The sequence below is a fragment of the Dryas octopetala genome, chromosome 9, assembly GCF_963921425.1.
Source record: "Dryas octopetala chromosome 9, drDryOcto1.1, whole genome shotgun sequence".
In the NCBI taxonomy this organism is placed as follows: domain Eukaryota; kingdom Viridiplantae; phylum Streptophyta; class Magnoliopsida; order Rosales; family Rosaceae; genus Dryas; species Dryas octopetala.
The window spans coordinates 15,999,147-16,013,739 of NC_141374.1; the positions used below are offsets into that span (position 1 = coordinate 15,999,147).

A 14,593-nucleotide genomic window follows, 5' to 3' on the forward strand; every position below is an offset into this window, starting at 1 on the left:
ATACTAATATACTAATATTTAAGTTACAAAGTTACTTAAGTTTGGGTTGAATCGGTTGATTAGTCAGTTAGTCACTTACAAATTTACAATTTACAAACTTACAAAGTTATAAATTTAGAATATATTATCAATTTATCATTAGTTCATTACTTCATTACCTATTAATATTTAAGGATCAGAATTAATTGTATGATTTTGGGTTGATTTATATAAGATAAATTATATTGATATTGGGTTGATTTATATAGATTTAGAATTAATTTTATGATTTTGGGTTGATTTTGTTTTGTATAATTTGTATGATTTTGGGTTAATTTTGAATTTTTAATCGTATAATTTTGGAATTGATTGTATAATTTTAGGTTGATTTTGATTTGTATGATTTGTGTAATTTGTATGATATATAAATATTGATATGGAACTATGGAAGTTGAAAGTGGTGATATGATATGGAATTGGAATTGGAATTGGAATTGGTATGATTTGTTAATAATTAATATGGAATTTGTATGATTTGTTAATAGTAATAATCTAATATGTATGATGTATGATGTATGGAATTCCCGAATTGGTAATTTAGAATTAGTGAAATTAATATGGAGTTGGTAATAAATTAATAATTAATATGAAATTAGTAATATGGAAATGAAATTGGTGATATAATATGAAATTACAAATTAGTAATATGGAATTGCCAATTGGTAATATCAATATGATATGAAATTACTAATTAGTAATAAGTTAATGACTAATATGATATTAATTTCTTGGTGATATACTGATATGATATTAATATAGAATTTAACTCTCTTGTTAATTGTTATTGTTCTTGTGTTACTGTGTATGTCTTTTTGTTATTAGGAATTTAGATGATTCATTATCCACCACTTTTGGCTCTATGGGGGTAGGAAGTGACAATTACAATTATGGGCAAAACCCTCCAATATTCTACCCACCACATCTGCCTTACTTGGTTGAGTCTGATAGTAACTCATTGGCACAACAAGAGACAAACTCTTCAAATGAGTATGCTTATGGGCAAATTCAACCACAACAGGTTCCTGATCCATATGGTTGGCATGTTGGCAATTACATGCAAAATTATGCTGGAGAAGTATCTTGGGATGATTATTCTTCACATTACACCTACTCTGGACATGATGATACTGAAGACAGCGGAAATTTTGAACCTCCTAGAAACTCTATGTGGTATTGATTACTTTTGTAATTCATGTGGCAATATTATAGTAAAAATAAAATTGAGGTGTTATTGAAGTAATTATTAATTAGTGAAGCATTTTTTTAACAGTATTTGCCTCCAGCGCGCATTATATTCATCACATATCACATGAAACCTACCATATAATTTGGTTTTTTTCAATGTTTTTTATCAATGTAGTAGATAATATGTTAAATAAACATATTGTGAAGTTTCATTCAAAATTTCCGTATTTTGATAATAATTTCCATCGTTTCCGTCGAATTTTTGTCGAAATTTAAAAATCTTCGAAATTTCCGTCGAAATTTCCATCGAAATTTCCATCGAAATTTCCTCGAAACTCGAAATTTTATTCCTTGGTTGCAGAGAATATTTACCTCCACACTCAAGACTATAATTCGAAACTTTCTCATCCCCTTATAGACCCATCAATTTCATCACCTAAACTTATAGTAGGTTAATGAGGAAGGTTCAATTATGTTCTATTGCCAAACAAACAATGAAACAAATAAAAGTGGTGACACACCAACAACATCAAAAAGATTGCTTGATATGTGTTAGTGTATGCGTTAGTAGTTAATAAGTTTGACTGTTACAGTTAGTTACTAAGAGTATATAAAGTCATGTCCTCTCCCTCTGTAAGACTTAAATGAAGCAATGTAGTCTCTTTAGATTTTTCCTACTCTCTCTCCCCTCTCTTACTCTCATTTTCTCAGCAATCCTAACAATATGGACTAATGCTATTCCATGCCTGTAATTAATATTTAGTGTAATGTCTACACTTCTCATTATATAAAGTTGTCCACGTGAAAAAATTATCGATAAGCATCTAATAAAGTAATGAATCATCACTCATCAGTACTCATGAGCCATGAATGGTGAGACTAAATCCATAATCCATGCATGTCATGCATTTTTAACCCATTTAATTAGTAGTTCATTCTTTACGAAATTTTCTCGTGTGCAATCATAATATCACAAATGTTATATAATTTATATTAATATAATATTATTAATTTACTCAAATTAGAACGTATGTATAATTTACTTATAAATAAGTAAATTGATAGGCGGATGGTAGCCGAGTCACATCATATTTGGAAGTTTCACTAACCATTCTTGTTTGTGGCCACAAATCCTTGTAATTGCTTTTGTCTATTCTTTCATTTAAATAAAACACAATGATGTTGACGAATGGGAGGGAATAGATTTGACGGGTGGACCAACCATTTAATGACTAATTGAACGCGCCTGTTCTCTCTGCATCACAATAATTAATCTTAAGAGATAAATAATGCGCATTCATTGAGTTTTAATTTAATCTTGATGAATAATGATTTTGTACCAGGAAAAAGGTTTATGTTCATGGAGTGTTGCCAGCCTCCCTGTCATTGTCTTGAGGACTGAGAATGTAACTTTTACAGAACAATTTACAAACATGGATTTTATCTTTTTGGTCATGGGATATGACCAACTTGGTAGTTTGCATTTGCAGAAAAATGACATTCTAAAAGAAGTTCACTAGCAAAGCCTTTTGGCTTCCTTCAAGATAAGCAAGACAAGCTTATGACATGGGGGTGGTTCATTAACTTTAAGTCTGAATTCTAGTGGTTTATCGTCAATCGAACAGTCAAGTCTCTTGGTTATCGTATTAACTTAATTAAAAGCACAATTAAGGTTTTTTTTTTTTTACCAAAAAAGCACAATTAAGGTTAGAAGTGCAATTAAGTACATAATTTGCAAACTTCTATTTGTTATAGAGAGATGATTAAATACGAGAGGATCAAGGATATCAGACAAGAAGACAGTAAACCACCAAAATTTGAAAGGATGAAAACCTTTGAAGCAGTCCCATAAACAACTACCATCAACTTCGATGCTTACTTCTATGCATTTCACGCAGACTTGAGTATGTTTATTCTTTGAAACAGATAGATGGGGAGCATGCACGGTGCGGTTGATAGATTTACAACCATGCTGGATTCTTCAAAGGAGTAACAACGGCCTTCACCTGCAAGTAGTTATGAAGGCTGTAGATTCCCTTTTCTCTGCCTATTCCACTCATCTTGTATCCACCAAAAGGAATTGCAGCATCAAAGACATCGAAGCAATTAACCCAGACTGTCCCGGCCTTCAGTGCCCGTGTCAAGGTGTTGGCAGTGTCGATGTTCCTGGTGAAAACTCCAGCAGCTAGACCATAGCGTGTTGAATTTGCCCTTCGTATTACTTCATCGAGCTCCCTGGTACAGAATGTGAAATAATTAGGCATGTCGAATGCCAACAATGCAAGTAAAATTGCTCCTTTTGCAGAATGCAAGAACTAGATGCACTGGGAGGTTTTTTTAACTCACTTGAACTTAAAAATTGATTGCACTGGGCCAAAGATCTCATCCTTAGCTATCAACATATCGTCCTGATTGAATTCAATAAGAATCATGTTACGCGAAATGAGATTTCAAACATGTTGGCTGAGGCAGTTAACTTTGGATGAACATATAATACCTGAACATTTGAGAACACAGTAGGCTGGATGAAGTAGCCCTTGGAGCCCAATCTTTCACCTCCACATTCAAGTGTAGCATTGCTTTCAATGCCAGATCTTATGTATTTAAGGATCTTCTCAAATTGCTCGGAGTCAATCTGTTCATTGACACAAGGATAAGAAGCATCACTTAATATTGGCACTGTTTTTAGTCACACATGAGTGATGAAATGAAAAGAAACAAGGTCTATAGCTCCTTCATAATTGTACCTGAGGACCTTGTTCAACACCCTTCTTAAAGGGATCACCAACAACACGTCTCACTGCACGTGCCTTTGCTTTCTCCAAGAACTCATCATATACACGTTCATGTACAAAAGTACGAGACCCAGCACAGCAACATTGCCCCTGTGTGTGGAGCTTCAATCTATTACTAATGTGTTTAGATCCTACAAATCCAGCTTTGTGGAAAATTAATTGAACCAACCTGATTAAAGAAGAGAGCAAAGTGTGCAAGCTCTACAGCATGGTCAATGTCAGCATCCTCACATATTATGAAAGGTGACTTCCCTCCAAGCTCCAGTGTTACTGGCTTAAGATTGCTTCTTGCAGCCAATTGAAGAATAATCTTACCAGTATCAGTTGATCCAGTGAAAGCTATCTGAAAAGGAAGAAGGTAATAGTTTTTAAGATCATGTGGGCATGTCCAAACCAAGATTAATGGCTGAATTCTGCTATAAAACTGGTAATTTAGCATGCTAAATGGTAATCAATACTGAAGCATATCCAGACCAGCATTGTACTAGTATAACATGATAATACTTGTAGTGTTGTTGAAGTAAAGGTTTTGGTTTTAACAACTTACAGTAGAAGAAGAAGAAGAAGAAAAAGAAGCAGGACATATGTGCTCAAAAATACCTTGTCGACATCCATATGACTGGCAAGAGCAGCACCAGCATTTGGACCATCACCGGAAACTACGTTTAAGACACCAGGAGGAAGACCAGCCTGTCACAGAGAAAACAAGACTAACAATTACTCATGAAAGGAAGATGCAACTTCAACCAGGTCCAAACTAGGTAATACACACACACACCCCCGAAAACAAAAAAACTATCATCCTGTCCATGGTCCAACCAAGACCAGAGATGAACTGATGACATTTTGTCCCTTGAAAAGCAAACGTAGGCACCCATGTTGCAGTAAAACACACTAAGATAACAAAATTTTCCAGGGTTGGCAACTTGGTACCGCTTAATGAGTTTAAACTGCATAAAGTGATATTTGTAAAAGCATATCTATAACAAAAAAGAAATTATAATTGAGCTTGTACTACAAATTTTGTTTGTATGTTTGTATAGGCATATGTGTGTGCGTGTGTGAGAGAGGGAGAGGAGTGCTTGACAGGTCTACCTCTTGGAATAGCTTTGCCACATAGAGGGCAGTCAGAGGCGTTTGTTCTGCACTCTTTAGGACAATAGTATTACCACATGCCAGTGCAGGCCCAACTTTCCAGGCAAACATGAGTAGAGGAAAATTCCATGGAATTATCTGTCCTGCAACACCGATTGGTTCATGCAGCGTTTGTACATGATAATTTCCATCAGCCGGAACAGTTAGACCATGGATTTTGTCTGCCCATCCTGGAAAATTTGAGGAAGAACTCATTATCAGAATCAACTCAAAGAATGAAAAAGAAAAATAAATTATTTTGTTTTATTGTTCTCACCAGCATAGTAGTGCATTAGACGAACCAACATAGGTAATTCGGCTTTTGCAGCCTGTTCATAAGGCTTCCCATTATTCCATGTCTCTAGAGCTGCAATCTCTTCAGTGTGTTTCTCAACCAAATCAGCAAAGCGTAATAGTATCCGTGATCTTTCCTGAAAGAAAACGAAGTCCAGTGCAAGAGTAAATCAATATCTTAAGATATATAAATCACTCATACACTAATCCAGTAACACAAGCATACTAGTCCTGTAGCAAAAGCACAACATAATAATGTACTATAAAATTTATACCAATACAATGTCAAATAGTTCTTACGTAAGCAGACATCTTTGGCCACGGTCCCTCATCGAATGCCTTGCGAGCAGCAGATACTGCACGATTAATATCTTCTGCATCACCCTCAGCCACATGAGCAATCACTTCTCCAGTACGAGGGTCGAATGTTGGAAATGTTTTTCCTGACCAAAAGAAATTCAAGCATTAACTACATTACATGTTTTCTTTCTGGCAGTCTTTTTTTTTTTGAAGTACCAATTAGCCAAACACTTGCTGCAAAACAAAGGGATCAAATTTTTTTAGTGAAGAAACGGATTACCTGATGCAGCGTCAACAAATTGCCCATTAATTAGGTGCTGGGTGTAACTTATTTGAACAGGTGGAGTGATTAATTCCTCACTTGCTGCAGCAGTGGTAAACCTGTTGACACTTCTCCCTAAAGATCATATAAGGAACAACTTTCATCATCAAATTGAGGAAAACAAAATTAAAGTCTTGATGCATCTTTGGTTTTATGATGGTATTTGAAAATATCAATTTTGCATCAGAAAGCTTTTATATCTCAAAATTTACATTTATGGGGGATTCAGCTTTTATATATACAAGCCCCCTTCAAGTGTGGGATCCCACATTGAGTGTTAAATGAGGGATGGGGCGGATGGGCCCACTCCATGTAGTTTTCAACAATTCAAACCCTATATTGTTTAGGCCTCTATTCATAGATCATCCATGCAAAAAATTAGCCAAATCGGAAATCATTTGCTTATCTAATTTTGATCAAACAAATAGATGGTTTTATCAAAAATATTTGGTTCATCTATTTGTTTGATCAAAGTTAGATAGGCAAATGATTTCCGATTTGGCTAATTTTTTACAATGATGATCTATGAATAGAGACCTAAGAAATAGACGGTTCAGATTGTTGAAAAGCTACATGGAGTGGGCTTATCCGCCCCATCTCACATTTAACACTAAATGTGAGATCTCACACTTCAAGCCCCTGGATATATATATACACACTCAACCCTTTGTTTGATGCCAAAGAAAATCAAGATTAAGAAAGGATTAAATTTGGAATCTGGCAATCACTTCCTATCAGATCAAATTGTGCAGCACTTTCTCAGTGAGCTAAAGGAGATTCTAAAAGAAACTAACTTTTACAAGACTCCTCAAAATTTCATTGCTGTCAATCCGGAGCTTGAATCCCATTCGAATAACCAATCAAATCATTCAGATAGAGAAAAAATATATATAAATATACATGACTCTAATACTCATACCCAGAAACATCAAAGCCATGAAAACCAAATTAAAGCATTAGAACAACATACATAGAAGCTAAATTAATGCATGACCATCATCACCATGGCAGAGAATGGAGAAAACACATGAAAGCTGAACAGAAGACTAAATGAAACACAACTGAAAAAGTAAAAAGAATACAAGAGGAGAAAGGTAGGGTGGTGCACCTTGAGAGAGAAGCAGAGAAGTAGACCCAGAAGAAGAAGCAGAGAGAGAGCGAGACAGTAAAGAGGAGATTCTCCGAGCTGCCATCTTCACAGAGCTAGAGAGAGTAGAATGCCTCACACCCTTATCGTATTCCTATGTGATAAACAGAGTCCCCTGTTTCTGCCAAAAAACAAAGTCTCTCTCTCTCTCTCTAAACAAAGGCACACCATGACGTTACATACTAGCACCAAATGCATTTTAAAAATAGAATAATACTTGGGTCACTTTAAGGGTACCGATCACTCTACTTCTCAAAAATACTTGTTCAATAATACAGACTTAATATCTTTATTTTTTAGATTACTTATTAAATATTATCTTTGTAGAAAATTAATTCAATCAAAAATTATTTGATTATATAATTATTATTAAATAAATGGACGATTTGGTTAAGAAATCATTCTTTAAATACAAATTGTCTATTTATTTAATAACAATTATATAACTAAATAATTTTTGATGTAATTAATTTTTTTAAAAAATAATCTTTAATAAGTAATCTAAAAAATAAACGGTTATAAAACTTATAATCCTAAATTTGCACTATCAAAACGTTTTAAAAAAGTGAGGTGCATATGGAGGTCATCCCTCGTGACCCAAGTATTATCCTTAAAAATAAATAAAAGGGCTAAAAGTCTAAAAGAGATAGAGGGTTCACATTTTCTGTACACCTTTCTTGAAAAACAAAGCAAGTGTGAAGTGTCCACTCCCATAGATAATGAAGGCAGCAGGCAGCCACTTGACATATGGAAGGCATGCTAATGCTGCTCAACGTGCGAATGAGGTGTTCAGTTTTTGTCTGGAGAGAATCAATTGCGTTGATTTTTATACACTATTTTATATAAATACAAATCTGTAGCTTACTAATCTTCTGATCACAATATCTATTAGTATTGATACATATCTTTTTTATACACCAAACTTTAATTATTTGCAAAGATATTCAATATCCTGCTCTTGGTTTCGTCGTAATCTTGGAGTATCATATGGGAAGCTCTCATTCCCAAGCACCATCTTTTTGTTTTGTTTTTATTTATTTATTTAATTTTTTATTACCACACTTTGCAGGACCAGTTCTATGAACTTATGACTATTATTGTGTTTCTAACATGTAAATAGGTTCCATTTGTCACCTCCCCGTTACACTCTTATGCTAAGCTAACAAGAATTAAAAAAAGATTTAAATTATTTTCTTATTTTTGCCAAAAATGGGATTTTAGATTATAGCAGTAACATTTAATTACTTGGTCATAGTGATAAAAGGCCGGTTGGTGTTGGGTTAGGTTAGTCACACAGAGGATTATAGGAATGACAGAAAATGTTGGTGAAAAAAAAAAGGAGGAAGGAAAGGTGGACAGTATCCTCCAAGAAGCATGAGTAGGCAGGTCCCATATTAGCTCCAAAGCTAGAGAAGATCACTGTTATTTGGTGGAACTGGGTAGGTATAAAAAATATAATAATTTTCTTTTGTTTTTACTTATATGGCGGTTGTCCATGCCATGATTAACATTCTTGAATCTTTGGTAATTTTCTCTTCAAGTTATCTTTTTATAAGTTTTTTGTTAAAAGCAAAATTAACACCTTTCTTGAATCTCCATCTTTTTGAGCTGTTAATCATAAATCATATATATATATATATAGATGTACATCATTATATGTACATATGTATGGTCAATTTTTTCTCAAGGGAGGCTATAATTGCACTGAAGTACTTATATAATCCGCAATCAATGCCTTCTTTTTCCTTTTGGACACCCTGCATTAATAGGTGATGTTCTTCCTCGATCAAATTGATCCCATATTTAGTCCCAATTTTTTATAACCGATGAATTTTAGTACTGCTGCTCATAGGGGCCCCTTGTGGCCTTGTAGAGTTGTAGGTTGGTCCTTTTAAGGCTTTAATGCCTTCAAGATTAGCATGGTATCGATATGGTTCCTCTTCTGTGGTCCAATTTAGTACTTTGTGGAATGTGGGGATGGTAGAAGTGCAGTACCTCTCTTGTTCATTCCATTTTCGACAAGAATTCCATTGAACAATTAGTTTCCATGTTTCCATAATCGGTGAGCTGTAGCAATCGGTGCTCATTCTTAAAAGTGAAATATTGAAGTCATTTTCTGATTTTTTTTTTTTTTTTTTGCTTATTTACACCATTACCCGCTGTAAGATACATTTTTTTTTCACTTTGTCCCTTGAAACTTAAATCCTCACAGTTTGCCACCTGAACTTCACACAGTTATTGCAAAAGACCTTATGTCGTCAACTCTGTCAATTTTTCCGTTAAAATAGCTGACATGACACCTATATGGCATGAGTGAGACCCTTTTTTAGTTATGTAAGATCCATGTGGACAAAAAAATAATTTTTAAACTAAAAAATAATAAGATTCATGTCAATTTTTTATAATTTTTTTTATTCACATGAATCTTACATAACTAGAAAATGGTATCACTCATGCTATATAGGTGCCACGTCAGCTTTTTTAACAAAAAAAATTGACAGAGTTGACGGCATAGGATCTTTTGCAATAACTGTGTGAAGTTCAGGTGGCAAACTGAGAGGATTTAAGTTTCAGTGGACAAAGTGAAAAAAAAATATATCTTACAGGGAATAATAGTGTGAATAAGCCTTTTTTGTTTTTTTTTTTTGGTAGGTCAGAAGTCATTTTCTAATTACATGGATGGAAGAAAGTAATGGATGCCATAAGTCACAGTACATCTCTTTGTTTCTGACTCTTCTACATAGAAGTAAAAGTCACGCAAGGGGATGGCCCGGATGGGGATGGGTGAGAGGATAAGATGTTGACTTGAGGGGCAGCATATAGTGATTTCCACATACGATGACCATACAACTGGGCCTTGACTATCAAGAAGGCCCAGTTTCTGTAGTACTGGATCAAACACAACTTCACATTCTGACCAAACAAATACAACTTCACAAGAAGGCCCATTTGGCCCAGAAACCCAAGTTAGTGCAAACAGAAAAACAAGCCCATATATATATATATATAAATATATATATACTGCTAAGCAATCTCATTGCCATTCCCACTCTGTTTATTGTATCAAGGATGTATATCATTCTAATTAACACGACTATGAGTATGCCACACTCATTTCACAAAACCTCTGAATCAAAGGCTCATAATGGATACAACAACAACATTGATACTCGATTAATTGTTACAACTTAAAGCATATCCTACTAAGTACTACTTAATCTACTGAAAAATCTGGCTCATTTGGCTTAAACAGTTTCTTGGGCATTCTGCTGGTTGTATCAGACTCAAGTGCTGTGGCCACCTTCTGAATCCCTCTTCTGGTGGTGGCTGCAAATTTGGAAGCCAAAACTGCAGGCCCAAGGGGAATTTGCTGTACAAAACTGCGCAAAGAAGACGACCTCGGAGCACCTTCTCTGTCCTCAACATACTCTGCACTCCCACTTGTTGATTCATTCTCCAAAACATGCTGGTAATAATACTCCTCCTCTCTAGTCAAATCCATTGCCAACTTTCTCTTTCTATATCTTCTCCAAGCAACTTGGAGAAAGCAAGCTCCCCAAGTCCTCCATTGGTGGGAATAGTACCTAAAAGCATGCTGCAGTTTCTTGCTGTGCAGGCGCTTGAACTGGCTGGCAACAAACTTGAGTTCTTCAGCCCTGAGTGCAAAGGCCTCAACCTCAGTGAGGGACTTGACAGTTCGAGTTGACAATGGAAGGTTTAGGCTTGATGTGGTCATTAAGGCCCATGTCAGCAACTCTTCACCACAGAAGTCACCGGCTCTCAGGGTGATGGAGTTGAAGAAACCTGTCCTTCCACCATCGGTTGTGGAGCTTTCGAGTTGCCCTCTGATTATGAAGAGCATTTCATTCACAGGGTCACCCTCTCTGATTATGTATGTGTTCCTAGTGTTCAAGGATGACTCTAGGCGTTCACATATGGCATCTAGGAGTTGATCATCCATTTGTGCGAAAAAGGGTACCTTAAATTCAATAGAATTAAACCACCTTTTAGTGCCACAACAAGTACTGCCATATACATATATGTTAATGTTTTCTTGTCGAATTGTTATCAGATTGTCAATATGAGTTATTAATTCAAACAAAATTTTACCTAATCAATAATTCAGATTGAAAGTTTCCGACACAATGTAACATTAACGCACAAGGAGGACTTACTCGGCGAACAAGGGCAAGACACAAATGCCTTTGAATTTTGCGACGGAGGTCCAAAGGCAAAGATTGCAGAATGGATTTCTCATCTACACCTCTTGTCGCAAGCCACTTATACTGCACGAAGCGACGAACACGTTCTTGTAGTTCTGGAGGGAGTTGACGGTGCCTCATCCACTCCTCTGTGTCTCTTTTCCTGACCCTCCACTCTTCAAGTCTAACCGTTGAAGATTGCAGATAGGTCTTGATGAAGAAATCAGAAATTTATTCAAACATAACACACATGTAGTCAACATCATAACTAAATATTTAAAACATATTGTTATATATATGGATGTAATAGTTTAAAGGAAAATGTTCTCTTAATACACAATATGAGATGTTATGTTGTCATACTATCAATTTGAATTATTAATTAATTAATGAATTTTGTTTAAATGTATCGTTTACATTGACAGTTTAACAACATAACATGTTAGATATCTCGCAAGAGTTTAAATATTGTGAAAGCAAAGGATACCTGCATCTGGCTCATGAGGTGTGAGAAGAGAACGAGACCAAGAATGGCAATAAGAATGCAAAATGAGGTTTCTAAGACCACAGTGCTGTTCTCAATATCTTGTCCATATGAACTGCATATCATGAAATTAGTTAATGATGAAGACACGTGAATTAAACCAGCTATATATATTTCAACATGGGATGATCATGAGTCATGAGACCCCCAAATATACATATATATATATATAAATAAAATAAAGCATACCATAAATTTCTCATACCCCACCAAAGGCAATAGAAATACTTTTGAAAGAAGGGTGCAGAAGCAACTTCATTAGTAAAAGCCTCGGAAAACATTCCAAACTCAAAACTATCATTTATATTATCGCAATTTTCAGTGACTTTTGTGATCTTGAGCCAAGAATCGCGTTCAGGTTTTCCTTGACTGCCACAATCAAGAAACGAAGTTTTGCAGGATGGAGAGTGTGTTGCATTACGTTCCTTAGCACATTCTGACTTCCAGCACTTGTACTGCCGTTGAATGGCCAACACATACCATGAAGCTCCAACAATCTGCACTCACAATAATCAAATTAAACAAGGCAGGCACACAGATATTAATTTGACATATTATATATGTTATGTTGTTAAATTGTCACACATTCAAACAAGTGTTGGTAGGTCTAATCAACCATGGATATAAACAAGTGTTGGTAAAATGAGATAGAGAATAGGTAGGTAGGTTTTTTGGTACGTACATGTGCAATTAGCGTAAAGAAGATGAGATTGTATACAGCCCCAGACCAAGCAGTTTTGGCTATGACACCCGTGGTTTTAGTTATGCGGCGGTTGAGAGGGAAGATTTGAATAAATCTGGGAATGTATTGAATGAGAACGATTAAAGAAAGAGTATGGTTTGCGTGAGCAGCTGATGCATTTTTCACTGCTGGAATTACGAACCAAATCATAATCTGCAAATAAAACACAGCAATAATTGTGAAGGCAAATAGAGAAAAGATTAATTCGTTTTGAAAATGAATTCGTGGAAAGAATGAAATTAATGGACCTGGGGAAGGGGTAGAGAGGCGGCGAGGTCAATGGAGAAGTCCTTTTTGAGATAGCGAATGGCGATGGCCCAGGGATCCTTAACGAGGTGTCCGCGGCCGAATTTGCGAGAGCCCAGGGCGATGAAAGCGATCCGGAACTTGATGGCGATGTTGAAAATGTAGAAGAAGTCGGCGACGGTACGGAAGAAGGTGACGAAGATGCTGAGGCTGATGTCGATCTCCATGCAGGCGGCTCCGCCGATGGTCGGGAGGAAGAAGTAGAGCGGGTCCAGGAAGAGGCCCACGATGCAGATCAGGTAGAAGATGTTGTTCCACCGGGTCACCATTTCGGATCCCGGGTCCAGTATTTGGCTCCACCATGGGATCTTCTTCTGGCTGAACAACGACCCAGGAATCTTGCGGAACCGAGCGGAGGCCGCCGCGTAAGGCCGGAAGCTATGCACCATCGAATCCAGATCAAACAGATCACAGATTTTTTTTTTTTTTTTTTTCGGAAGAGGATGACTTCCTTCCGGCTGAGATTTCGGAAAAACGCGCCAAATGTTTTTCTTTTCTTTTTTTATTATTTTTGTATTTTATTCTTGATTTTCTCTGTTGTTAAAACTTAAAAATGGATGTTTTATTCTTTATTTGATGAAAGGAAAGGAAAGGAAATTATTCGTGGATTCCTTTTTTTGCTTTGGAAGTTAGAACGAAACATTTGTTTCACTCCACTAAACTCGATCACTTTCTTTTAACTTTGTCCTTGTACATAACTTTCTGAAAAGTATAACATGACTTTCTATTCTAGCTAGTAGTTCTAATTTCCTGCTTTCATATTACCTTTTCTATCACATGTCCTCACCATATCTATAACTTTCAAATTTTCAATTGGTTTGTTTTCGGTTTTTTTTTTTTTTATCTATAAAAGAGAGATTATAAAAATTTAAATTTTCTCCCAACATAATGAAATGAAGTATTACTGGATTAATAACTAGTTTGTATTTTTTTTAAATAAAATTAATACATGCACCTAGTACGTGACTAACGAATATTGAACCCGCAAAAGGGCCGAAATGGCCCAACTTAATTCACACCCGCACCTCCAATATTTTTATTCAAGTAATGCTTGATATATCACATTTCAAATACCACAATTTTAGAGGTGGGTCTGATCCCATCTCTCTGCAAGTGAATGTCACCTTTAATATATGGAAATATAGTACACAAGTACATACAAACAGCAAGTTTACGGTTCAATTTCTAAAGAATGCTACGTGGATTTCATTCCACGTCATGCCTAACTTGGCTTGCAAAAGAATTTTCCGATTAATCAAAATTCCTCACCCCCTAGCTCACTGGCTCACTTTCTATATATATATATATGCATATATGTAACCAATTGGTTGGCCACTTCATAGCTAGAAACAGATATCTTTGATTTGTCAATTGTGAAGCTGAAGTTGCCCCCTCACAGAATATATAGGAACAGTGTAGACAAAGTAATTAGTGAGAGAATCCAATATTAGATCTCCAAATTGGACAAGACAGTTTGGAGTATACATTACTTAATTTGGTGTTATTGGAGAGCTGGACTGCTGAAGTACTACTACTACAAGTACTGCAGATCAGAGCTAGCTGCAGACAACAATATATATCTG

General features: G+C 35.7%; 2 protein-coding genes across 3 annotated transcripts; both read right to left on the bottom strand.

The window, feature by feature from the left end:
• Positions 1–3,011: 3,011 nt before the first annotated feature.
• On the bottom strand, positions 3,012–7,388 carry ALDH2B4 (aldehyde dehydrogenase 2B4). The gene is made up of 11 exons (XM_086256457.1): positions 7,178–7,388; positions 6,028–6,144; positions 5,748–5,890; positions 5,431–5,584; positions 5,115–5,344; positions 4,620–4,709; positions 4,189–4,362; positions 3,972–4,109; positions 3,722–3,859; positions 3,571–3,632; positions 3,012–3,459 (listed from the first exon to the last, which is right to left on the bottom strand). The coding sequence occupies exons 1-11, from the start codon at positions 7,260–7,262 to the stop codon at positions 3,186–3,188; spliced, it is 1,605 nt and encodes a 534-aa protein (XP_086112583.1). The 5' UTR covers positions 7,263–7,388; the 3' UTR covers positions 3,012–3,185.
• A 3,042-nt stretch (positions 7,389–10,430) lies between these two features.
• LOC147274803 (putative cyclic nucleotide-gated ion channel 16) lies at positions 10,431–13,425 on the bottom strand. 2 transcript variants are annotated; one of them, XM_086256494.1, is made up of 6 exons: positions 12,953–13,425; positions 12,645–12,857; positions 12,152–12,459; positions 11,906–12,017; positions 11,392–11,628; positions 10,431–11,195 (listed from the first exon to the last, which is right to left on the bottom strand). In XM_086256494.1, the coding sequence occupies exons 1-6, from the start codon at positions 13,397–13,399 to the stop codon at positions 10,431–10,433; spliced, it is 2,082 nt and encodes a 693-aa protein (XP_086112620.1). In that variant the 5' UTR covers positions 13,400–13,425. The 2 variants fall into 2 exon arrangements, with proteins under 2 accessions (XP_086112620.1, XP_086112619.1); XM_086256493.1 differs by having other exon boundaries at positions 12,152–12,464; positions 12,641–12,857.
• Between the last annotated feature and the right edge of the window lie 1,168 nt (positions 13,426–14,593).